Raw genomic sequence first — 26570 nt, 5'->3', positions numbered from 1 at the left:
GACTGGGTGTTGGGGGCATGAATGAATGAGTCCATCGGCCAGTCCTGCACAGAGGCATAAATTGAGGGCTCTTTTTGCTCTTCTCTCTGCACCCCAGTTCCCTCTTCTGTCCAATGAGCTGAGAGTTCTGAGACTCTTCCACTGTGGATGGATGGTTTGATTCCTTTGCCGGCCTCTTCCCCCTCCCCCACCCCAGAGTCTTCTCACAGTCCTGACGTTGATATTTCTCTGCCCTTCTGCTTTTGACCTCCATTCAACTTCTTTGTCCTTCTTCTTTCCTTCTTTGTGGTGGTACCGATGGAGGCTAGGGGCAGCGCTTCATCTTCACTGCACCACGCGACCCGGAAGATCAGTGTAGACTTTGTATTTCCCAGAGTGCCTCATCATTTCCAGAACTGCCTCATGGCACAGCATTATATTCTTGGGGACGTGTGGACTCAGGGTCCGTGGATGAGTTTGAATCCTGGCAAAGGATTCAAGGGCTTAAAGGGCTGAGTTTGGCATAATAATTTGCTTATGGTAGAATGTCTTATAACTTCTGAGTCACTTTCCTACCTTGAAAGAGGGCGTACATAGAAAACCCCCCTGAGCATTAAATACATAACTCTGGGGGCGCCTGGGTGGCTCAGTCAGTTGAGCATCCAACTTCAGCCAGGTCACGATCTCGCGGTCCGTGAGTTCGAGCCCCGCGTCAGGCTCTGGGCTGACGGCTTGGAGCCTGGAGCCTGTTTCCGATTCTGTGTCTCTCTCTCTCTCTGCCCCTCCCCCGTTCATGCTCTGTCTCTCAAAAACCAAATAGACATTAAAAACATTTAAAAATAAATAAATACGTAACTACGTAAGTTGCCCCGCACAATGCTTGGCCTCAACCCAGCATCAGGATCTTCGCAGCCTTGCCCAACCCACCTTTCCCATCTCATCCACTGCTTTTCTCCCCCACAGCCTCCCCTTCCCCCGACCAGTGTGCTCACTGCCTCCAGGACACACTCTACATCCACACGCACCTCTGTGCCTTCGTTCACTCTGTTCCCGCTGCCCTTCCCTGCTTTTGTTGTCCTGAAATCCTCCTCCTCCATCCAGCCACAGTGACGATCGTATCTCGTTCACAAAACCTCTTCTGATCCCTCAGGTCAGAGCTAGTCATTTAACCCAACTCTGAGTCTCCGCATGTATATTTAACTGAGCCACCCATTTATGGCATACTTCCTTCTACTATTACTCATTTGCTTACACTCCTGTCCCCCCAGATCCTTTAGGGTAGGAACCTTATGTTGCTCATCTCTCTATTATAACAACCTCAAAAACTTTGTGAACAAGGGAGGATATGAGCAAATAAAATTAAAATTCCAGTCACGATTTCTAGTTCCATCTCCATGATGGACTGAGCCAACACAATCCTATCTTCCATTACACACACATAGAAATGCAGGATAGAGTACAATTTAAAAAAAATTTAATGCAGAGCCAAGCTCTAAAGAAAGGGAAACTCCATATGCCAGCAATGAGAGAGCCCTGGAACCAAGATGCCTGCATAAAGCCAAGACCCAGGCATAGCCACCTCTCCGTGAAAAGGGTCTGGAAACTTCACCTACCTACCTAGGAAATGGGTTTCTGCTGGGGGCTCTAGGTGGCCCGCGTGTACCTGTGCATGTGTGTGTGTGCCTATGGGGGTGCATGTACGTGTGCATATGCATGCGTGCACATGTGTGTGAGTGCTTTGTGTGTGCGTGCACATGTGTGTATGTGTCTGCTCAGTTCAGATTGAAGCCCCTGAATACTGTGTGCGATCCCCAAGCTGGAAACACATGGCCCACTGTCCCCTCCACTTGGATGTTAGAGTGTGTCCTCAGGTGGGCAGAGACCCTTGCGGATGTATCCACCGTTGTCCTAAACCCTTTTCCCATATTGTCTCATGACAATATATACCTCATGACAGCTTTGTAAGGTGGGGGTTATTACAAGGAATAACTGAGGCAGGGGAGGGTTAACTCAAGTCCCTGGGGCAGGGGCAGAGCCAGCATTTGAATCCAAGCATTTTGATTCTCAACCCATGAGTTTAAATGCCATGGTACATAACCTCATGCCCCATGGTAGGTGTGCAAAAATAGTTATTGAATGGAAAACTGAGTTAGTGGCCAGGAGGCGCTCACAGAGCATTTCAGAATGCTGTGGTCAGGGCCGGGCCAGGCAGGCCCAGTCCAGGAAGTGCTGATGGGCCAGGGTCCCAGCATCCAGCCCAGCTCTCCATAAAGGGCACTGATTTTAAGTGAAATGAACTCCCCTGGTCAGTATGTTCTTGGGAGGTGCCTTTTCCTGCCTCCGGATCTGGCCCTGTTTCCTCGGAGTCTCTTCTCAAATTTTTTCCCTCCCTGCTGTGCATCTGGCTTTAATTCCCTTCCCGGGTCCCTTCCCTTGGGTGGTTACCGCTTATGTTCTAAAACGCACCATTAGGCTTCTGATGTATGGTGCGTGCGGTGGGTGGCCGTGCCGGTGCTCTGAGCCTTGCCGAGAAATGAAGAGGCGACTGCCATCTGCCGGGAGCACCACCTGCTGCCAGTGGCTGCCAGCGGGCCTCTTGGGGCTCTGTGGGCCCAGCTGGAGGAGGGTGGGCTGGTCCTCCATCGTCGTGGGTCCTCCAGGGACACAAGCCCCAGAGCGGGCAGGCCTGGCTGAGGCACCTGTCCCCACATATAGCTCAAGCACCTATTTGTTTACTTGGCGTCATTTATGAGACACGCACTGTATACCAGGAGCTGAGATAGAGAGCTAAAGATGCCTCTCCTATCTATGGGGTTCCCTATGACCCCGGGCCCGGTCAGAACTGGCCAGAGTCTGGAATGGGGTCACAGCTGCAGCTGAGTGGTCTGGGGACCATGTGAACTGCCAAAGGGAGACTGTCCTAGGCAGCGTGGACACACAGCCATCCAGCACCGTGCGCCTTTACAAGAGATGGGGATAAGCTAGGGTGTAGAAAGCCCCAGCATTACTCCAGGAAATCACTGGGGATCCCTTGAGAATCCTGGAATTTTATCAATGGAAGGGTCCTTGTAGATTTTTTTCCCCTATCTTTTAAGCCAAGCTGACCCGTTCAGACACCATCCCCTCTTTAGCCATCCCTAAATTGTGTCCCTTCAGTGGTGGCTGGTGTCTGAGATCGACCTTCAAGTCCTAGTTCCTCCTCCCCGTTGGCACCTGCCTTGGCTTAGGATCATCTCCCCCTTGCACACAGTAACGACCGTAATGAGCATGTCTGTCTATACTAACTTAATTCTCACAACTACCCTAGGAGATGGGTCCTATATTCCATTTTCCAGACAAGAAAACTGAGGCTTATAGCAGTTGAGTGCCTTGGTAGAGTCACATAGCTAGTAGCAATGGCATATGGATCTGTGACTCCAAAAATTCACGTTGTCACTGATTCAGACTACTTTGCAATCCCGTGAGTCCTTACCATGACTTCGACCATCCCCCCGTTCCATCCACTCACCTCCCGGCAGGTGCAGGGGCCTTTCCAGACACCTCGGGTACCTGCCCTGCCTGCACCCCAGCATCTCCCACCATCTGGAGTGAGGCTCTCTGGTGCTGTTTCCTGGCTCTGAAGATTCTAGCTCTCTTTCCGACTCTCAGCCAGCTTCCCTCCCTCAGGAGGCAAAGGGTGAGGATCTTGACCAAGACTGTCTGACCCAGTCTCCCGCTCTTGTCAACATACTCCAACATCCCAGGTTCTTGCGGGGTGAGGGTGTTGAGAGGATGCCCATGGTGTTTGCATAAAAACTTCTAGTGACAGGAAGCCCACTATCTCCCAACATAGCCCATTCGATCCATCTTTGTTTAACAGTTAACATACATCTGGGAGCCTGGGTGGCTCAGTCAGTTAAGCGTCGACTCTTAATTTCAGCTCAGGCTATACTCTCTCAGTTGGAGAGTTTGAGCCCCACATTGGACTCTGCACTGGTGGCATGGAGCCTGCTTGGGATTCTCTCTCTCCTTCTCTCTATGCCCCTCCCCTGCTTTCGTTCTCTCTCTCTCTCTCTCTCTCTCTCTCTCTCTTTCCCCCTCTCAAAGTAAATAAATAAACTTGAAAAAGTAATTAACATATATCTATTTTTATCACAAAAACATTCACACATAGACAAAGTAAACAGAATAATATAATGAACCCCATGTGCCGCCATCCAGATTGAACCATATTAACATTTTGATGTTCTTATTTCCTCTGTACCTCTGCTCCCCTCCATCCCTCATTTAAGGATGATAATGATGATAAGGATGATTTAACATTTCCTTTCTGTTATCAAGTGTGTGCACGTTGAAATGCACATGTCTTACCTGCATTGCTTCGATAAATGGATACACTTGTGTAACTATGTCTTTATGATAGAGATTTATGTCCATTTCTGCATAAAGATTATTGTTGGACTTTTTAATTAAGTTCTTCCCTACGACCAGCTGAAACCCTAGAACTATTCCCCACAGGGGTAGGGAATAATACTCCCCCCTCCAAATGGTATCCCTTCAAATATTTGCAGATAGCAGCTGTGGTCCTCCTTAAGTATGCTCTTTTTCATTCTAAATATCCCCAGTTCCTCCAGCCATTTCTTTGTTTTTGGAGAACGGAGGCCTGGCTGCCTAAGACACTGTCAAAAGGAGACTTGGTCTCCTCCTTACCAAATCTCTCCCCGGGGCCCGTTCGACCTGGAGCCATTGGTAGGCAGAGGTTTGCTGTGGGAGGTCCTGCCCACCTGCTAAATTTTCCACTCGGAAGAGGCCGGGTTCCTGAGACGGGGCCATACAGCTATGCTTACTTGGTGCAGGCTTGGGACAGCAAAGTTGTGTGCGAATTTATCTTTCCTCATGAAACAGATGGCAGCGTTGTTTCTTTTAGTCTTTCTCTTTTAATCATTCACTCAACAAACTTCTATGGAATACCTATGAGAAGTGGGGCTCTGCATAGAGCCCTGGGAGAAACAAGGAAGACACGGCCCCACAGTGCGGGGATGGAGAACAGAAAGCAAATAATGGATGCGTTTATTTTGGCATCTGTCCAGCACGTGTTGGTTTCCTTCCAAAGCCCCTGGAACTGAGGCCAATTCAGGGACTATGGCAGCATGACGGACGCTCACCCTTGCAGGACTGAGCCCCTAGCCCACCCAGTGACTGGCGTACTGGCAGCAGACAGCTCTCGAGTCCAGAAATTGCCTCTCCGGGAACTGTCCTCTAGTGCAGAGAGGTACCCCACCCAGGGTTCTGTCCTCTCCCCGGGAGGGGCCCAAACCCAATGAGCGTGGGATAGCTGGCCCCTTGTCTCCATTCAAAACAACCCTGAAGGACCACCCCAGCTCCACGTGCGTCGGGGAACTTCACCTGGCTCCTTCGCTCCCTTATGGGGGTGGTATGTGCATGCACGTCTCGAGAACGCTGGCTCACGTGATGCACCTCCTGCATGCAAGTCTCTGTCTCCTGCCAGCTCCCCAGTGAACCCAGCCAACGGGTTTGCAGCCATGGAAGGGTTTAATCCTCCTTCCGGAAGGAGTCTGCCTTCCGGAAAGATCCCGTGGCCACTATGTGGAAAATGAATGAGGGAAGGGAGTGGGGGCAGGGGGCCACCGTGCAGGAGGCTGCGGCAGGCAACCAGAAGAGATGAGCAGCACCGTTTTGGCACACGGCTGATGCTAGGGGGTGAGGGGAGGAAATTAGCCGGAGGGATGTTCTCAAGGTAGGAGCTACAAGACTTAAACCTGCAGAGAGCTGCTAACCTGCCCCTCACGTCTCCAGTGTTTGGGGAACAGGGCTGTGGAACTTCGGCTGACCTTTGGGGACACAGCAAAGACTCATAACATGACTCGGCGACACCACCGGGCCACCCGGCAGAGCCTCAAGCCGTCCCTCCGCCATGCCTAAGAAGCAGCTGGCACTCACCAGGTTTCACGCAGTGGCTTGCCTTCAGTCTCATTTATATTCCGGCAAGTTGCAACATGGAAATCATAGGTTTTGCTCCATTGCTGAGAAATATTAGCAAGTACTTTTGGTGGCTGTGTCATAGTGGGATACACAGAGGCTTCTTCATCCAATAGATGGGGCGGAGACCCTGCTCTGCCCCTGCCTTGCTGCATGAGTGGTTTAGGCTCTTGTGGATCCTCTTGCTTCTTCCCTAACAATGAGAGCAATGAAAGCAGGGTTGCCAGGAGGTTTGGATTGGGATCATGACAGAGCGCATCAAGGAAGCAGGTATTCAGTCTCAATTATCCCTCTAGGGAAGATCTGCGCCTATCATCGGGAACCTCCCAAAGGCTCACCAAACAAATGCTCACCGCCCTAAGACCCCAGGAGAACAGTTGACAGGGCTGGAGACACAACAAGGCCTAAGGAACTGACATTTCATCCTGCCCACAGTTCTTGAGAGCTGACTCCGGGTCGGCACACCCATCATCTCATTTGGTGCCCGTGGCATCTCTGTGAGGCAGGTGTGGCCAGCCCATTTGACACATGGGGAAGCAGCGTCATGGAACCAGAAGCTGGAAGTGCCTGGACTTCGTCACCATCTAACCCTGAGAGGCACTAATATCCCCATTCTGCAGATGAGGAACCAGAAGCTCAGAGAAAATAAGCAACTGGCCCAACGTCCACCCGCGGATGTGTCCTAGTAAATAGCCCGTGTGTGATCTTCCACTAATCCTGCATGCATTTCCCTGCTCCATGATGCCTCTAAAGTCACTCACCCTCTCTAAGCCTCAGTTTCTTCATCTGAGAATGGGACAACAGTGTCCATTTTGCAAGCTTATTGTGACAACCGGTTGTCACACCGCTTTCATCACCAATGTCTCCACCCATCTTCATCTGGCTGTGTCTGGAGCAGGGCACCTGGGGTGCAAAATTTAAGGAGGTGCTCATTCTCAGGTGGGTGTGACTTCAGCCCCAGGAAGGGAGTGCCTCCTTAAGTGCCGTGCCCTAGACACCTCATCTGCCCCATCCCAGTCCAGGCCCTGCTTTGGAGGTGAGGAGACGAGGTGGGGCTGGGGAGTGAGGCAGCCTGTAGGGCATGCTGATGTACAGGCAGGAGCTAAACGGAGGCCCTGGTGAAAACGCACACAGATCAACAGGGATGATGGGCTGGAACAAATCCTACACGAGTGGACTTTGCTTCATGTAACTGTCCCTGCAAAGCTGCATTCTGTAAATTGATCAGTGGCGGTCTTACAGCCGCTCTGTCTCCCTGACGATCTGAAGCTGTTTTATCTCCATTTCTACCCGGATAGCTCATGAACTACCTGAAGGTGGTGTCCACCTCTAATTTATCTTCGTATTCCCAGGACCTAGCAGCGTATTCGACATGTAATAGTTGCTCATCGGCTATCCAATGAACTAAAAAATGCTTCGTTTCCCGTTTTGAAAGCCCCTAATCTCTCAGGTCCTTTGATACTTGATCAGAAGTCCAGGAACCATCTTGCAACAAAAATCGCAGTCTCCTAGGGGGTCTGGTCTACCCATCTGAGACATGGAGAGGCTCAAAACTATTAGTGCCATTTAAAAAGCCAGGAAATGCCAGAAATGGGATTTGATTCCAAAGCCTATGCACGCTCTATCCTGGTACCAAAGCCAAGTCGAAGCAACACCTCGCAGTGTGCAAAGTCCCACCTCTGCCTCTGTCACCATCTAGAGCCCCTTCTACCTTAACTCCCCAAAACTGTGCCCCTCACATTGCCCAAACCTTCCCCCACTTTCAAGAATTGCCCCTTGTTACAGAAACCCTGGCACCACCGGCAGACATTGCGTTCTTCTGGCACAAACAAGGATGGCAAACAGAATTCGTCTCTTCCTTATTCATCGAATGGACTCATAGTGGCAACCACTGCTGGGCTGGGGGAAAAAAAAGAGTGTCCAGCCCAGAGAGAAAGAGTGCTGTGGCCAATCAGTGGGACCTATGAAGGAGAGTGGCGCCATGCACAATCTTTGTCTGCCAGCCAGGTCTGCAGTCCACATGTCAGGAAAGCAATCTGATTGAACTACCGGAAACCCTCCGCATTTCTGAATCTGTGATGGTTTTGAACGTGCTTTGCTACTAAAATGACATGCTACCCAACCTCTAAGACCAGCCCTTGGGAAGAGTAGAAGACAGTGACGTTCTCTGAGCACTTCCTAGAAATACGTTTTTAATGAGAAGGCGTGAAATCGGTAAGAATGGAGTATGAGGATTTCAGTGCCGTGTGGGTAGTTACCGATTTGACCTTTTCTTGATCAGCTTTTAGAGTCAGCCCACCTTGGGATTATTTTCAGCCCTGGCATTCATTGGAATGTCCGCTTTTCCTGTGCAAACATCATAAACCGTCATTTGGTTTTTACTGACGCATTGTTTTCCATGCAGCCCTGTAGAATAATGTGAAATTAGTCAGGAGCACAGCAGAGCACATTTCTGATTCCTTCCTCTCCCCTCCTCATCCCTCACCTGCTCAAAAAAAAAAGCAATTCCCAACAGGTGGGCAATGAGGCAGGTGCACAGAGTGACTCACGTCTTATCTCAGGGTTGGTCATCCAGGTATAAGACACACTCACAGTGGGAGGTGAAGCCCACCCGAGCCCCGGAAATAGGTGGTAGGGGGGTGAGGGAAAGGTGAAGTTCAACTGAGCAGAAATATCCAGCAAGAGTATTGCAAACTTCTTATACAAGAATAGCCAAGGAATGCTCCAGAAGAGATCTGGCAAAGCCACAGGGCAAGCCAAGCAAGTAACATATTCCCGTAAGTCCAGCAGGCAGGATCAAGCAAACGACTGTAAAAAGAACTTGGATTGGGGACCGTGAACCCAGGTACATCCATCATCTTGTGAGTAATCCGAACATAGACTAGGAGGTGCCCCACTCCCCACAACATCCAGATGTGGCAGGACTCGGGGCCGCATCCCAGTGCGTCCGGGCTGCTGTGCCTTGAACACATGCTGCCCCCAGTCTGCCTTGCCTGGACACTGGCACAGACTGGGTCAGCAGGAATCAGGTCAGTAGGGTCAGCAGAAGAAAATCGTAACAGGGCTATGGATGGTTTGTGACTGCATTTTCTCCTCCCCTTTTTCTGGGCTTCTTTCCTCCTTAAAGGCAGGGGACCCCTCCTGGGTCCTGCTCCCCATATCTGGTGACAGAGAAGGGGATCCTCTTCCCAGTCAGACTTGACTCACCGGAAATGTGTTCTTTTTATTTATCCACTTGCTTTGGCCCTGTGACCTTAGGTTTGGCTTGGTGACCTGTTGGCAATGGGCAGATTAGAGAGCCAGGCTGGAGGGCGGCTGGGGTGGGGAGGTGGGTGGGGGCGGGGGGAGCTCTGGGACTGACACAGCATCCTTGGGCAGAACCGGGTGCCAAACGCCTCTCAGTCACCTCATCTCTGTCTTAATAATTATCTGCCATCTGACCACTAAGCTCCATTAGTCATTGTGCACGGTGTCTGGCACATAGTAGGTGTTCAGCCAGGATAATCTGACTCCAAAGTCTGTGTCTTTCACAAACCTGCCCACCTTTTAGCAGAAACCACAGTTGTCCAGGGTGTTAGGTTCCAAAAGAGGAAGAGAGCTGGAAAGACGGGCAGGTAGGCGGGGCTCAGCCAGGCAGCCAGAGGCCTGGACTGGTACCTCTGGCCTTCCGGATCGCATCAGCATGGCCCTTCTTAGACCAGGAGCCAGGCCCAGGGGTTCGTCTCAACCTGCTAAATACCCTGGTGTCTAGAGAGAATTCTGCAACAGGCACCCAGAGCCCCCTCGCGCACAGCCTCCCAGGCATCTGCCTTCTGTGCGTTCCCACAGCACCCGGCACCACCCAGGATCGTCTGCAGGGCCACCCTCTGGGCCGGGCAGTTCCTAAAACGTTGACTCATTTCTGTGTCCCCAACGCCTGAGGCGGCGCCTAGAACACAGGAGGTGTTCTGTAGATGTTCGCTAAGTGAATGAACGGACGAGCTGACCATGGCCCCAGATGGAACATCTCGGATTCAATTCCCACGTCAAAATAACAGCTCTGTCCCTCCCCTGCTCCTGCAGGGCCTTGGGCATGATGCAAACCACAAACAGAAATGCTCCCCCACCTGGGCTGAGGGTTTTTTTTTCCACACAAAGCACTCTCAGACCCATTATAGCCCTTTTGATCTTTACAATTCTACTGAAAGGTACTCCTGCCAGCGTCTCCTAGATGAAGGATCAAGAGCCAACGAGATGAAATGACAGAGGCAGCATTGGAAGCTCCGGTTGCCTGGTTCCCAAGTGCACGCTGGACTTTTCTCTTTTACCCAGACATCTCCCATAATGCCTACTATGTGCCGGCCGTGGAGCCAGGCACTGGGGATCCAGAGATGAGATGCCACGGCCCTTACTGCCCACAGGAGGCAGACAGTGAGACCTCAGCAGACACAGCAGCCAACCTGTTGCCGAAGCCCGTTTGAAACTTCTGTCAAGTCAGGCCCCGGGCCCCCACCAGCCAAGCCGCAGCCCGACTTGAAAGACGTCTGTCTGGCTCCCCACGTCCCACTTCATAACCTCAAGTGGAGCCCCGTGTGGGATTCTCGCGTGAGCTGTCAGGAGGGATTCAGCAGCAGAGGTCTGGCATTTCCAACGACGCTCCAGGTGAATAACCGGAGCTCCTTCCAGTTGCCCTGTGTCTCCATGAGTCATCCTCCACGAGCACACTTGCTCACAAAACGTCTGAATCGGAGGAGAACACTCAGCCACCCACCCCTCCCCTTCGTGCTGTTTTCTCAGCTGACAGGCTTGCAGCTGCTCGATGCTCTTTCCTTCTGCATGGGGCTCACACATCCCCTCCTTCACGGTATCTAAAGCTCTCTGGACAGTTGCCCGGTAGACAAGACCCCGGCTGCACTCAGGCTTGGAGAGAGGAGGCAGGAGGGCCTTTCAGTGAAATGCACATGGGAAATGTCACATCCCAGCAGATGGGTGCAGGGGCGTGGAGGAAGGGGTCACATCACCGTCTCATACATTCTAATAATGTCAAAAGGACTTCTGACAACCTTTGAGCATAAAACAAAAGGTCAGGTGAACCACTCTTTAGCTGTAGGACCTTGGACAAGATATTTAGCCTCTCGGAGCCTCAGTTTTCCTGTCGGCACCCTGGGAGGGATAACGCCTACATCAATGGGCTTCGTGAACTTTAAAGGATAGAAGGGTCACTAAGCGATCGGCACAGCGCTCGACTCAATGCTCAGTGATTGTCCGCTCTTCCCTTTCCCCCCAGGAGGGAGCCTCCACGGAGAAAGATATTAACAATGTCCTAAAAGAGACGGTGACCCCCTAGGTGGGAAGAGGTGACAAGTGGTTGCAAAGAGACCACGTCCCCCTCGCTCCCTCACTTCCAGGAATAGCACCTACCACGTGGAGGTGCTGTCACGGGTATTGGCTGAAATTGCCTTTCTAAATCTCCTTGGAGGGAAAACACAGTCGTGCGGCAGTCGTTGGAATGCAAGAGCTAGTTGAGAGTTCCTGTCGCAGGCACAGATGAATGAGCAGACATTTTAACAAGATCCGGTCCTTGCCTTCAAAGAGCCGACCGTCTCAGGCAGCCTCCTTATGCATCCGTCCCTCTGCTGTATTTCATTTTCAAACACGTTAATTGCAATTTCAGGAAACAAAACGCCGATTCATTTTTGCATGCTGGAAACCCGGTAACCCATTTGACAGACTTCCTCACTTCCCAATTGTGCAAAATGCGTTTGAGGAGTTTGAAAGAGGAAAACCAAACAAGACACTACACGGTTGGCTTTAATGTGCGTGTTGTGTTGAAAACAGCCTAATGAGAAATTTCAGTAACTCGTTGAAAGGAAAAGTCAGGCAACCGAGGGCTGGGAAAGGCTGGATTTTAGACGTACTTTGGAGCTGTACAGTTTCATTTCCTTCAAGTGTAATAAGCAAGAAGAGACAAGAAACTCACTGCCTAGGAGAAGCCTTAAAGGTCAGGATTAATGAATGGACTAGAAGGTTTGAAGCTTGCAGGCTTAGTTGTGAGCTGGTGAGTGGATATTTCAACAATCCTTAAGGGAGCTTATACATAATTTATTTTCTTAAGTAGGTACATGCTGGAGAAGTGTTGTTTGCACTATTAATTGAACCAGAAAACTGTGTCTTCATGGGTATCGGCCGTTCCTAACCTTCCCCAGAAAGGGCTCCACTTTGCATTTCCCGGACTCCGTAAGGCAGGGGCCCCTGCCAGGTCACTCTGAGCCTGGATGCCAGCAGCAGTTGCCAATCTTTCTCTTATTCCTGGACGCAACGCCCTGAGAAGAGAATCCTGGCCATTATCTCTAGCCCCTGGCGTTAGAGGAAGAGCAAAGGCCCAGGCCATCAAGCCCAGGTCAGAGCTCAGCTCTGTTCCCAAACTACTGCAGGCAAGCCCCTTGCCCTCCGTGGACCTTGGGCTCACATGTGAAAAAGAGAAGTTTGGATGAGATGCCTGCGCTTTTCCACGATGCCTCTGACTCTGAAACGTACCTCCCCTACTACCAGATGGGAGAACCCTGCGTTAGCAAGCCACCGCTCTCAGTTGGCCAGGAGCAGAGCAGTTTGGGAGGGGGGTGAGGGTATGAGCTGTACCTATGAGGGACGGGGGACAAAGAGTGTCAGCTTTGGAACTAGGCAAAAATGGATTTTGTCCTGGGTTCTCCACTGACCGGCTCTGCGACCTGGCTCAGCCCCTCTGGGCCTCGGATTGGTGAAAATGGCCACCTCACGGGGCTGCTGCAAACGTTAGTAATGGCAAATGTAAAGTGAATGGCACTCCAGGGAAGGTACTAACTTGAGAGCTACTCCAAGAGCTCTGGGAAGGCAGTGAGACCCTCTCCCCATTCCCACCTCCATGTCCCTCTCATTTAGAACGTGCCAGCTTCAGATTGGTGGTGTCTTTCCGCTATGCCAGTTAACTAGTTACAATTCGGTTAGAATTCACATGCAGATTTTCGAAGTGGGTTGCAGGCATGGGAAGCATCTCCCTCTCCTACAAAACTCCATGGCCCCAGTAATCTCATCAGCTGCCCAGGGCTTCAGCAACAGGCTTGGCATTATTAAGGAATAAGCAATCAGTAGCACACAGCGCTTTTCATCTCCTCTAACTACTTTGAGATAATCTTGGTATGGTAGGGCCATATGCAGAGAGGACAGGAACCCCCAACCTCCCATTCCTCAATTCATTGTTGACTCTCTACCCGTAACCCAAATGATTAATCTCTCTTCTGCTGAAAAGGATAAACGCAGTGGCTCCCCCCTAGTGTGGACTCATAACTAGTGAAGATGTCTATTATGTGATCCTGCAAACCAATCCACTTATATTCTCTCACTTAGACCCTCCAACCACATGGCAAGATTATCTTGCAGGGGTCACCTGGGTGGCTCGGTCAGTTGAGTGTCCGACCTGGGCTCAGGTCATGATCTCACGGTTCGTGAGTTCAAATCCCGCCTCCGGCTCTCTGCTGTCGCCACGGAGCCTGCTTCAGATCCTCTGTTCCCTTCTCTCTCTGCCCTTCCCCCGCTTACGCTCTTTCTCTCAAAAATAAATAAACGTTTTTAAAAAGAGATTATCTTGCCGGGTTCGTAGATGAGGCAATGCATTGGGAACAGAAAATGCTGTGTTGGGGGCCACGGATTTGACAAATAAACAGGGATCTGTCTTGATGGCATCCTGTCTGGTCCCAAAGCCCAGGCTTCCTTCCTCCTGACTTCCTTGGTGATAAAGCCTCACCTGCGAATCCCAGCTCTAGCACCCACCTCCCCAGCAGCCTGAGTCTCCTCAACTATAGAATAGGGGTGTGATCACAAGATGCCTTCCCATCAGGAGAGCTAGACCATGATCAGGAAAAAGAGAATACCTATGGACATGCCAAGCAAGGACCTATACAGAGGACAGGCTCAAGAACTGTTAGTTTCCTTCCCTTCGTGGGGCCACTGAGAAAGATGACGCTGTACGTAAGCTGTCTACACCATAATGCACCGTGCCAATGTTAGCAATGACGGTGCCGGGCACGGAGCTCATTTTTATCTCAGGAGCCCTCCTCCCTCCTAGAGAGCCAGGTATGAAATGTGCATCTCTAACTCGTACAACCCAATCCGACTGAGTGCAATCCTAGACTCTTAGCAACCCAGCAGATCCAGTCTGGCCATCTGCGATGGGGCCGTCATCACTTACCGGAGAGCAGAGGGATGCCTGGGAGAATGGCGGGTCCGAAGGAGCAGCGAGCTGGGCCTGACAGTCTGGACTTCAAAAAATTATATTTTCTGGCTGGGGATGATAAGACCTAAATCTGAAACGTGTGTTACACTTACGCATCGTTATGCCTCGAAAGGGGGAAAGAGAGCAGCATCTTGTCCCAAGTTTGTAGCAAAAATTGTGTGGTGTGTAAATAGCTCTGAGGCCTTTGATGTGGAGCAGAGAGGAAAATAATCCTCTCAGAAACACCAGGCAGGAGCCGAGGCCTCGGCAGCACAGGCAGGGAGGCTGACAGAGGTGTGCAGCCAGCGTGAGCCTCGCTGCCTCTGAGCCCCTTCTCCTGCCCCCACAAAGGTAGACTGTCTTAGTTCCTAGAGGATTATTTCCTATAATACTTTCATGCAGCAGCAAGCAAAACCGCTTAGGTACAATTAAGTGGGAAGCTGAGACAGCCTCAGCAGGCAAAGGGAGGGGAGGGAGGGGGGATACGCGGTCAGGCCCAGCTCCGGCCAGAATCAGCAAGGCTGGCCGGCCCCGAAGGCCACCTCCCAGGGGTGGGCAAGGGATATGGGTTGGTAGTACCTTAGCCCCTTCATTCGTTCATCCAAACGGACCCAGTCCCTGCCCTCTGAGAGCTTACAGTCTGGCGGAAGATGTGCCCAACAGACAATCACATGAACAACCATTTAGTTACACGCTCTGATACGCACTGTAAAGGAAAAAACAGGAGGTATGAGGTCATAAGATAGGATGTCCCAACTAAAATGGAGGCCGGGAGCAGGGGTGGTGGGTGGTCAAGCGAGGCCTCTGGGGAAGCGATCACAGGAAGGTAGACGGAGAGTGTGCGGAGAACAAGGTAGGGGAGGAAACAGCCTGTGGAAGGGGCCTACAGGGGGAAGAGCTTATTGTACGTTCCAGGAACTAAAGAGGCCGGTGTGCTCGAAGCACGTGAGAGAAGGGAGGACAAGAGACAGGGCTGAACCATACAGGGCCCTGTGACGATTTGGGGACTTACCCTAAGTGCACCAGGAAGATGCAGAAGGGGGTTAGGCCTCTTTTTTTCCTTTAGGTTTATTTATTTACTTTTTGGGGGGGGGGGCAGCAGAAAGGCAGAGAGAGAGGGAGAAAGAGACAATCCCAAGCGGGCTCTGAACTGTCAGCACAGAGCCCTATGCAAGGCTCAAACCCACAAACTGTGAGATCATGACCTGAGCCGAAGTCAGATGCTTAACCAACTGAGCTGCCCAGGTGCCCCAGGCCTCTTTATGGTGATCCTGACTTGAGAAAGAACCTGGCCATCTCTCAGACATGGTGTGGTCATCCACCAGCGTCCTGCCTCTCTGGTCACCACCACGCTGACCACACTTCCCTACAGGAGTCACCACCTGGGCCTAGGACGAGTACCAGGCCCGGCAAGGGGACAGCCATGGATGGGGAGTGAGTCTCTATCACAAAGACCTGTCTGCTCCCTCATGGGAAGCAGACATGGGAAGACTTTAATGCATGAGGCTTCCAGGTGCCAGCCCAGTGCCCGCCGCAGATCAGGCACTCTGTCAATGATCAGCTGAAGGTAGCAATCCCTTAGAGCCTCCCTCTCCTGTTGTAAGTGGAGAAGCTGAGGGAGACTGGAGTAAAGGAAGTGCAGACTGAACCAGGAGTCTGGTCCCAAACAGACACGGCCTCACTGAGCAGCCTCAGGCAAATTGCTTCCTCTCTCCCAGGTCTGCGTCTCCTCCCCTGTGAAGTAAGTTGGGTGGGCGAGATGGTCTGTAAGACCCCTCGGAGTTCTCGTGCCTTGTCATCACCCTCGGGAGCTCACGGAGGGTCCATGCCCTTAATCAACAGCCCCCACCCAGCGCATCCGGGATCTCAGACACTGGGCTGGGATCACCGTCGACTCTAGGAGGAGGCTTCACATTCTAACCTCAGCCCAATATTCTGGAGTCCAAGTTCCAAGTGGAGGTGGGGTGGGGGTGGGGGGGTGGTGGTTGGAATTTGCAGGTAATTTGGTGCGAAGATGAAACGTACTTTTCCTTACAAATCTCCTCAGATAGATAGGCAATTAATAGTATAATTAATTTTGGAAGCAACAAGTATATTTAGTGGATCTACAGAGAAAAACTCTATTAGAGCACCCAGAAGTCACTCCAGATGTGTTCAACCCCTTGCAAAAGATGCACCAACTATAAAATTCTCTCATCCATTCATTACAGTGGTCCCCGAGAACATGTCTCCAGGGGACAGATTCGTTAGCCAAGCGTGGTTGCTCCACACCATGGTCATGATAAAGCTCAGGGTTTATTTTTTTTTTTGAAAAATCCAGTTCCAGCTGTTCTCCCCCACCATGAAGCAGAAGAAGGGTATGGCTGTCCTGAAATAGTGCAGCTGGTCAGGGACTCAGAGACATTTTAGACGGTGACGAAAATGTGGTCTCTGGAAGCCGGGCTTGTACTTCTCGGCAAGCCTCCTAATTCTTGCACATAGTAGGAGCGCATGCATATGACTATTGACTGGCTGATGGAAAAAGCAAGGCACAGAGAAACAGTATATGGCTCAGAAAGGTCCCAGGGACCAAGACCCAGGAGAGCACATCCAGAAAGAGCATGTGTTAAGACACTCATGGATTTGTGTCTCAGGGTCGCTATTTATTTGCTGCGTGACTTAGACAAGTCACTTAACATCCCTGGGCCTTGGTTTCCTCCTCTGCACAATGGGAGCAGCAATACCCACAGCAGTCGTGGCTGCAAGAGTTAAATCAGATAACACAGATGAGTGACTAACAGTGTGTCTGGCACACTGTAGAGGCCTCTCTTCCTTCCTTTCATCAGGCCTTCAAGATCTGCATGAGAAAGGCAGCTTCCAGCACCCACCCCTGCTATTTACCTGCCCCCGCACTGAAGGATGGGAAACCAAAGAGCCGCCTCTTGGCCTCCACGCTGCAGGAGGGGACGGTGCAGTGGAGCATGGCCAAGGAGGGGCCTGGGCCCAAACCTCAGTGGCCGCAGAGACCCAGTGCAGTTGGCCTGGCTCCCTTCCAGCCAGTTTTGCCAGATATAATTTGGCTTCAGCTCGAGGTTCCAAAGCAGTTATGTAAGCATAATAACCCATAGCATTTGTAGAAAGCTTTTAGAGTTTTCAAAGCACGTTTGCATGTATTACCTCGGCTGATCCTCTCAGGAACCTTGAGAGGTAGCTAAAGAAAGGACAAGCACTACCATTTTATAGATGGAGAAGTTGAGGCCTGGAGGGCTTACTTGGTTCACCCATAGTCACATGACTAATAAGTGGCAACATCAAACTTGGACAAAGATCTCTGCATCCCTTGCCCCGGGCCTTTCCCACACCATCACACCACGTCTTTGTAATCATGTAATCCGTCAAGCCAAAGAGGTACAAACACCTACTGTGTGCCAGACAATTTGTTAAGTCCTTGGATTCAGAAGTGAATGGCAGAGTCAAGTTCAGAAGAGATATAAGACCAACTATTTGGGGCATGTGATAAGCTGCCGTGGTGAAGGAGCGAGGGGAACAGTGAAAAGGGGAGTAGCCCAACTTGGTCCAGGGGCTCAGAAAGGCTTCTGGAGGAAGAGACACATCAATCCAGTCTTGGACAACTGTTAGAGGCTATCCAGGCAGGAAGAGGGGTGAGAGGAGTTACAGGCAGCAGAAGCAGCAAATAGAAAGCCACCAGTGTAGGAACCAGCAGGGCACATCCAATAGTGCTATAAGTCATCTGATCTGGCTCCATCCACCCACTCACTCATTCATTCATTCATTCATTCATTCATATATATCTGGAACACCCCCCATGCGAGGTGCCGTACTAAGCACTGGAGATAGACACCTCAGCTAACAAGCAGGTGTAGTCCCCAAATGCACGGAGCTTCCCTGCTCATGGATTTCCATGGACACAGATGGGAAGCTGTAGGATGGGGTAGGCAGAGGGCATCACAGAAGGCTGGGTATGGAGGGCCTGGCTTTCAGCCTATGGGAGCTGGGGAGCCCCGATGGATTGTAAGCCTAGGATTAACAAGACGAGGCTTGCATTTCAGAAAAAGTGAGTCACAGTGAACTTGGAGAATGGACTGGAGAAGGTGGTCTGGAATCCAGGGGCCCAGCTAAGAAATGGCAGCAGCCCAAGCAAACAATGGCTGGGTCCTAAGTTATGGCAATGCAGTAGGAAAAAGGCAAAGTGCAAGCTGGACGTAGAGACAGCCTTGCCCAGGCCCTGCTGGCTAACTGGACATGGGGGTGAAGAAGAGGAAGAGTGGACAGCCACCCTGAGGGTCTGGCTTGAGCCTCTCGGCACATGGCGATGCTATTCCCTGGGACATGAGGGCAGGGGACCCATCTGGTGGGGCAGAGAACCCGAGGATGTTTGTTCCCCTGGGACTCTCTGAGTGTCAGAGGACCATGGGTCCCCCTGAAGTCATGCTACTCAGGCAGTGGGGCCAGTGTGTGTGGAGCCCAGGAGAGAGCTTGGGGCTGGAGATGCAGATTGGCTTACAGATATTCAACATTTGGAAGTGGACAGGACCACCCGGTGTCCCGGGGGGAGTAGTGCCCAGAGGGAGAAGAGACAAGATCCCATGGCAACAAACACCAAAGGGTATCCAGATTTTTCTTGGATTTGTTCTTGGATGCCAGAATCCCACTTGGCAAAAGTCAGACCATTAGCCACAGTGAGGAATCATCGGTCCCCAAGAGGGCTTGACCATGACAGGCTGTGGGGACTCTGGCCTGATGTTGCACTTCTCGGGTCTCACCCATCTCTAGTCTGAAGTCACTCACGTACTTCTCTCCCTTTCATCTCTCCCCCAGGTGTTTACAAAATATGGGAAGTGTTACATGTTTAACTCAGGCGAGGATGGCAAACCTCTGCTCACCACGGTCAAGGGCGGGACAGGCAACGGGCTGGAGATCATGCTGGACATTCAGCAAGATGAGTACCTGCCCATCTGGGGAGAGACAGGTGAGCTGGGCACAGGGACTTGGGCTGTGGGTGATGGCGGAGGGGTGCAGGACTCTGAAAGACTGGTTTGCTTCAGGTGGGCTATCTTGAGGGACTACTGTCTATTGAGGAGCGGGGGGTGACAACATACTAGCGAAGGGTAAAGATGTCCCTGCATGGACTGTGATGCTCTGGGTTTCCTCAGATTTCAGTAGGTGGGGGAGGGGCAGATGATAGGAACACTGGAAAAGGAAGGCAGGGAGGCTGAGGCAGGTGTTGGGAAGGAGGCATGGAGGAAGGTATGATTGGACAGGCAGGTGGCTTGATTTCAGGGAAGAGGAAGACATGAACACATGGGTCAGCCATCTTCCTCTTCCAGCCATCTTGACTATCCCAACCCAGCTGGGAGGCCCAGCAGAAAGGAGAGCAGGGTCCTCCCACTGGGGGAAGGTGGACGAGCTTGTAGGGTCGGAAAGCCAAAGGGCATGGACTCAGGGGCCTGACACCATGCTTGCATGAGCCCCTTGGGGGGGGGGGGGGAAGTGGACATGTGTACAGGCCCCAGAGCTATTTCATGTACATGTTTATTCACTTATGTATTCAGCAAACTATTCATTAGCCATGTATACGGTGTCAGGCTTTGCACAAAGGACATTAAGGTAAAAAAAGACCAGGTCCTTGGTCACACAACCTTGAGGAGGAGACACAGAATTACAGTCCAATGTGACACGAGTGTACCCATGCCACATAGACAGCGTCCTCCCCCTGAGGGGAGGATGTTCAGGAAAAGCATCATATTCCCCTGGGCATTTGTACAGAGTCTTGGGGGCACATGGGTGTCTCTGTCAGTTGAGTGTCTGACTTTGGCTCAGGTCGTGATCTTGCAGTTCGTGAGTTCAAACCCCACATCGGACTCTGTGCTGATGGCTCAGAGCCTGGAGCCTGCCTCAGATTTTGCATCTCCCTCTCTCTCTGCCCCTCCTTCCCCGGCTCGTGCTCTGTCTCTCTGTCTCTCAGAAATAAATAAACATTAAAAAAATTATATATTTGAACAGAGTCTTGGGATTACTCTGAATTATACAGGTGGGTCCTCACAAGAGTGGCACAGGAAGGTCAGACAAAGAAGAAGGTGAGAGAAGCAGAGAGTGGTGTGATGCAGCCAGTAAGTCTAAGGACACCGGCAGCTTCTAGAACTCTCCCAGATGAAGAGAGTGAAGAGGTGCCCACAAGTGGGACATGGCTGCAAACTAGGCCCAAAATAAGAGTAATGCTGTGTTCTGGGCATAACAAGGAGGAGCAGGCAGGGGTCAAGGATGGGCCTGGAGAAGGGCTTCATAGAAGGGAGGAGGAGAGAGAAGATTCCAGCAGGAAGGAGGCCCTGGGCCCTCAGATTGGAGCTGAGGTGGGTGGAGACCAAGCAGCCCAGCCCCCACCTCTTGCCACCCTCACCCCGTGATTCTGAAAGCCTGGCCCCCCGATCCTGAGATCCGGCCCTCACCGTGCCTGGGGCCTTCTGGGCCTCTGAGGGCAGCCAGGACTTCCTACCCTGGGGAGGACCCAACACAGACTCCGAGCTGCCCCCACCACCACTCTCTGCCTCCCGTGTCTATGGCCCAAACGCCCTGCGGGGAGAGGTGAGCACAGCCACTTCCTTCACAGTACGGTTGGCCCTGGCCCTCCCGCACTAGCACCTGAGAAGCAAAATGGCCCCCACATACGTCACCCCAGCAGTGCCTTCTGGTGGCTCACCTCAGGCTCCAGGCCATCTGCTGCTTGCCGAAGAGATGCTTACTTGGACCCATCCACTTTTCTAAACTCAGTACCCCTGCCCTCCAGCAAACAAAGGGAGGTCTGCATTCGTGCCGAGCTCTGGCATCCCTGGGAGCTGACCGGCAGAGCCTGGCTTTCCAGAACATCCCTGAGACCAGCCTGTGTCCTGTGACCATGGGGATCTGTAGACAACCCTGAGCCCTAGGAGCTGGGTCTTGATCCCCAGGAAGAGGTTCTGCCTTGCAGACACCAGGACGTACTTGTTTATCGAGCCACGTGTGGAAAAGGAGGGAAAGGGGGCAATAAAAATGAGTCCTGGAGACGTCACGCCCACAGCCTGACTAGAGGTTAGTTATGTCTTTGGACAATAATGTTGGATTTCCTGCCCTGTTACCTTGGTTTGGGAGCAAAAGCAAATGTATACACATATGCATACACACATGCACACACACTCACAACGCCAGGCACCTGTCAAAGACATCTTCACACAGCACAGCCCCCCGTGGGGTCTGGCCTTGGGTCTGAGCACTGGTTGCTGATAAAATGAGCTCCAACCACAGGGGGGTCCTACCCCAGGGAATCTGTGCTCTGTCTCCCGAAGCCATGGATGGAAAGAGCAGGAAAGCTCTGAGATCATCTATTCCAGCCAATCCCCTTGTGCCTTGGTGGAGGGAGAACTGAGGCCTGGCAGGAAGTGATGGATGTACTGGACATCATGCAGTAAATTCACGGCCCGGCCAGTGCTGCACTGACCCAAGCCCCTTGACCACCAGTTAGCCCTGGTGGACCATAAACATGATCGAGGACCTGCTGCGTGCCTAACACCGTGCAAGGCATGGTCGGGGATACACAAGATACCAGATGCCCTGCCTTTCAGGGGCTTATCCTCTCATTAAGCAGCCACCCTGGCACACAGAATGCACAAGAGGACAGCCTCACTCCTGCCGGCAGCTTGAGCTATCTCTTAGTGATCCACCGGCACTTCTCACTTAAACAACTGCCTCTGAGGCTGGGAAAGGAGGCTCATGAAGAAGGAGGGCGTTAGATCAAGGGCAAGGGCTGGCAGAAACTGGTCAGAGGAGAGACTGATCGGTGCTGTCCCAAAGAATTTTCTGCAGCAGTGGAAATGCCCTCTAGCTGCACTGTCCAATGCCGTAGGCACAACTGAGCATTTGAAATGTGGCTCGTGGGAGTGAGGAACCGGTGGCCTGAATCCTTACATCCAGGCTTCCTCGTTTCAGGCTGAGAAGTCACTGAGCAATGAGCACCTGTTGGAGACTCTGGTTGGCTCAACGCCACTTGTTTCCTGGGCTGGTGAGGAGTGAGTCTCATGGAATTAGGAGTGAAGGTACACACCTGCTGAAGGATGAGGGATGGACTCTGGCAGGTGAGGGATGCTTGTCCATAGGGCCACCTGAGGAGGCATGGCCACACCTTGCTGCTCGGTTTGCTCCAAAGGAATGAGGGCAGGCCTAGTCCCACCATGGCCCTCAGGAGGGAGGCTGCCTGCTAAACGCCCCCAAGCTCTGTGGCCCCATAGATGCCATCTGGCTTCCTTGGCATTCCTACCTCCTCTTAATTCCCAAGTCTTTATCAGAGATATCTGAATGAGGACGGAGAAGAAAGGAACTGAAATATGGCTGTTGAGGGAGCACCCGCAGACAGCTTGATGACAGGCAGTGTAGTAGGACAGGAAAGCGATGTTAGAGAGACCAAATCCCCAGCTCTTCCTTTACTAGCTATGTGACTGAAGACAAGTGACTGGGCCTCAGTTTCCTCATTGGTAAAATAGATAACACAGATAAACCCATGGACTTCACAGGATGGCTGAAGGAAGCACATGAGAGCTTTCCGCAAACTGTAGACAGTAGAACGGTGATAATGATGACCATGGGGGGACTGCCAAACCATCCCAGAACCAGAGCCTCTTCCAAATAGTCCCGCCAACCCTATAACGTGGGTGGGTCCTGAAGCAACTCAACATCTGGGAGTCTCATCTGCTCAAAGCAGAGCCTCTGCCACACCCTTGCCTTGCCACGTGGACAGCTTCATCTCTCGGAAATTTAAGGAAGTAGGGGCGCCTGGACGGCTCAGTCGGTTAAGTGTCCGCCTCCTGATTTCAGCTCAGGTCGTGATCTCACAGTATGTCAGTTGCAGCCCCGAGTCAGGCTTTGCACTGGTAGCACGGAGCCTGCCTGGGATTCTCTCTGTCCCTCTCTCTCTGTCCCTCCCCTGCTCTCTCTCTCTCTCTTACTTTCTCTCTCTCTTTCTCTCTCAAGAGTGAATAATAAAATTTTTTTAAAAAAGAAATTTAAGGAAGCAGTGAGGGAACCACTCTTCTGGGTGTAATTCTGGCTGACTGGAAGGACCTTTGGTGCCTGACTGAATTTGAAAAAGGCACCCTCTTAGAGAGGACCCAGCCTTATGGGCTCATGCTTAGCGAATAGAGATGACTACGAAAATTATCAAGAGTGCCCTTTCCTCCAGGCTTATAATGCCCCCACACCAGGATGCCCTCTTGGCCAAACACTTTTCTGCAGGGCACCCTGGGAATATGCCACTTTAAAGCAGGCAGGCTTGGGGCACCTAGGTGGCTCAGTCGGTTGGGTGTCTGACTTCAGCTCAGGTCATGATCTCACGATTCATGGGTTTGAGCCCCGCATCAACCTCACTGCTGTCAGCACAGAGCCTGCTTCGGATCCTCTGTCCCCCCTCTCTCTCTGCCCATCCACCACTCATGCTCTTTCTCTATCAAAAATAAACGTTTTTATAGGAAAGAAGGAAAGAAAAGAAAAGAAAAGAAAAGAAAAAAGAAAAAAGAAAGGAAGGTCCATCACACATGGACCTAGACTGTATAGACCCTCTGGAATGTCAGGATTGGAGATATTACATGTCACAGAAAAACAAGGATCTGGGCACCCTGCTTACATGAAGTTAAATGCATTTATTCATTGCAGAAATTCTTTAATATACTACATCATGAATCTCCAAGAAAGTAATATTGCACACAGCATTTATTTCCCAAATGCCTTTGACCATGGAAACCTTTTTCATGGAGGAACTCACAAAATAGAAAAGGGACAGAAAAACTGTCCTAGACCGTAGAAGTGCAGATTTCATGGCCAGCATTTTCTAAAGGAAATTAAATTGAAGGCAGGTGGGAGGTTGTTAAAAATGAAACTTGGTGTAGACGCCTCTGAGTAACTTCAAAGATAAAAGAAATAGGCAGTGGGTTATCTAGGTTGCACATGAGAGAAACCAAATTCAAACAAGCTTAGGCATAAAAGGAATTGTATTGCCCCCAGAATCCAAGGCAAGCTTCAACAACCAAACAGCAGGAGAGCAAGAATGCAGCATCAGAAACAACTGGAACCAAGAGCTAGGGCCCCCCTCCAGTATCTCCTTCTCTCACCTCTCTTCTTTCTGAGTTGCTTTATTCTCTCTCACTATAGACAGGTCTTTTCCACACATATATTTTTTTTCACCCATGCCTGCTGATAGTTTTATATTTTACACATCCTATCACCAGCATGAGACGGTTCTGAGTCTCTCCCCAGGGTCCTATTAAAAAAAAAAAACAAAAAAAAAAAAACAAGGAAGGGAATCATTGACCCATTGGTCATTTGGGTGCCCATGCCCGGACCAATCAGCAGTGGCCAGGAGAGGGAGTTAACAGAAGGGCCCAAGAGCCCCCAAGAAAGCTGGGCGGATGGCAGCCAGTGAAGGAGTTCCCAAGAGATAGTCCTGTGAATGGTCATGCTGGGGGAGGGAGGGCTATGGCAAGGGTTGGGGATGGGTTATCTCTGAGGAAACCAGAATCCATGTACAGGGAGTTCTCAAATGAACTCAAGTTCTAGACAGCTATGCCCAAAAGTTAGAAGGACCCCACATAGGGCCCCTCCCTTTCTCATCACCTTCTAGTGTTCATTCACCCCCTACAAAATACACTTTTTATTGACTATAGTCTGACTTGATTTCCCCCAATCCTAGCATAGTAGAAGAAAGACCACACTGGCTTCCCCAGGACACCTTGAACACTCCAGGAGCACTCTTACTTGAGGACATCTGCATTCTCCGCTGCCTCTGCATAGAATTCTCTTTGCTCAGACCCACATTGCTACTTGCTTCACCCCTGCCACGTCTTTGCTCAGATATCACCCTCTCAATGAGGGCTACCCCACCAACTCGTCCCCCTCGTCACCCCTCTTTATCTGCTCTGCTTGTCCTTTTCTCTATGACATGTGTCACCTCAAATACGCCATGTGATTTTTTTTTTTTTCTTGTGTATCGCTTTCCCTAAAACATATGGTCCAAGAGGTCAGGGGTCTTGGACTGTCCAGCTCACTGATGTCTACCAGGGCAATAAATATTTGTTAATATATTTGCTGACAGAGGAAAAAAAATGCTATAACTGTGCACACCGATGGAACCGGGGCGAGAGAGAAACTAGCATTAATGAGTGGCTGCTATGGGCCATGAACATTCTATCCCACAAATTCTTTCAGCCACCCTACCAACAAGGTGTTACAATCCCCATTGAAAGATAAAGACACTGGGGCTCAGAGGGGTTGAGCAAGCTTCCCAGGAACACACATCTCATTAAGTAGCTGAACCAAGCTAAAAACCCACGTATGAACCGAAAAGCAATTCTCTTTTCACTACATGCCTTTAATGTTAAAAATGTGATTGCAAAAAGCATTGCCATGAAAATAGCTCAGGGGGGAGAAAGAAAAACGGTTCAGGTGACATCTCTGAAGAGAGAATGGCGTGTAATGATAGGTATGTTAAACTTCTTTTCTATTCCCCCCCCCTTTTTTTTTCAATAGCAGAATCCTTGAATTGAACAAAAGCTTTAGCACAGCCCCAGTATGTAAAACAGATAAAGGTAGGGCAGCTCTGGTTCCCCTGGAAATGGGGACCTCAGTGTGATTGTCCCATGCTTACTATGGCCATTCCTGAGGAACCCTAGGACTCCAAGGAACCCAGTTTGAAAAGCATTCGATGGAAGATGGATGAAAAATGGTCTCTGTTGGTTCTGCGACTGTGTACATCCCAAAGACCAGCACCAAACATCTCTCTCCCTTCTCCCTGATGGTGAAAACAGCTCCTGGTATGTCGGCTGAGCTCTGGAACCTCGGAGAAGCTGACAGTCTGGATTCCTGGTCGAACATGGTGGGCGGAACATAAGTGTTTTTGGAGGCTCCCTCCACACACCCCTCCTAAATGAGAATCATGGATTTTTTTTGTTGTTGTTGTTAAGTATAAACCCACAATGACAGAGAGGATGGGAGAGAAGACACCGGTCAACGTCAGCAAGTTTTTGGAAGATGGAAGGCGGATGCTGATTAACTTGGCATGTGGCAGACAAGGCTGAGAGATAAGGGTCTGCACCGAGAAGCCGACTAAAGCCACACAGCTGTCACCACGGGACAGCCAGGAAGGGTCGGGAGTGGGAGGCATCAGACCCTGCTAAAGACAGCGATGAGAGGTGGAGCTAAGACGAGGAGGATTAGTTAAAAGTCTTTAAAAGGAGCTGTTAAGTCTCTCAGATATTTGCCCATGGCCCAGAGCAGCTAGCCAAGTGCCTCTCCCCACCCCAGCACAGGACGAGATGACACAGTCTGGTGCTGGGTGTGGGGAAACCAGGCAAAGCTGAGACATGGGTAA

The 26570-nt window shown here is 51.0% G+C and overlaps 1 protein-coding gene across 1 annotated transcript in view; it reads left to right on the top strand.

Moving 5' to 3' along the window:
- ASIC2 (acid sensing ion channel subunit 2) overlaps positions 1 to 26570 on the top strand; it is a 267566-nt gene that overhangs the window by 161926 nt on the left and 79070 nt on the right. Inside the window, exon 2 of the mRNA XM_042917464.1 lies at positions 19004 to 19154. Within this exon, the coding sequence (XP_042773398.1) occupies positions 19004 to 19154 (151 nt within the window). The remainder of the gene's footprint in view (positions 1 to 19003; positions 19155 to 26570) is intronic.

The sequence above is a fragment of the Panthera leo genome, chromosome E1 (assembly GCF_018350215.1).
Source record: "Panthera leo isolate Ple1 chromosome E1, P.leo_Ple1_pat1.1, whole genome shotgun sequence".
Lineage (NCBI taxonomy): Eukaryota > Metazoa > Chordata > Mammalia > Carnivora > Felidae > Panthera > Panthera leo.
This window is presented reverse-complemented; position numbering and strand designations above follow the sequence as displayed.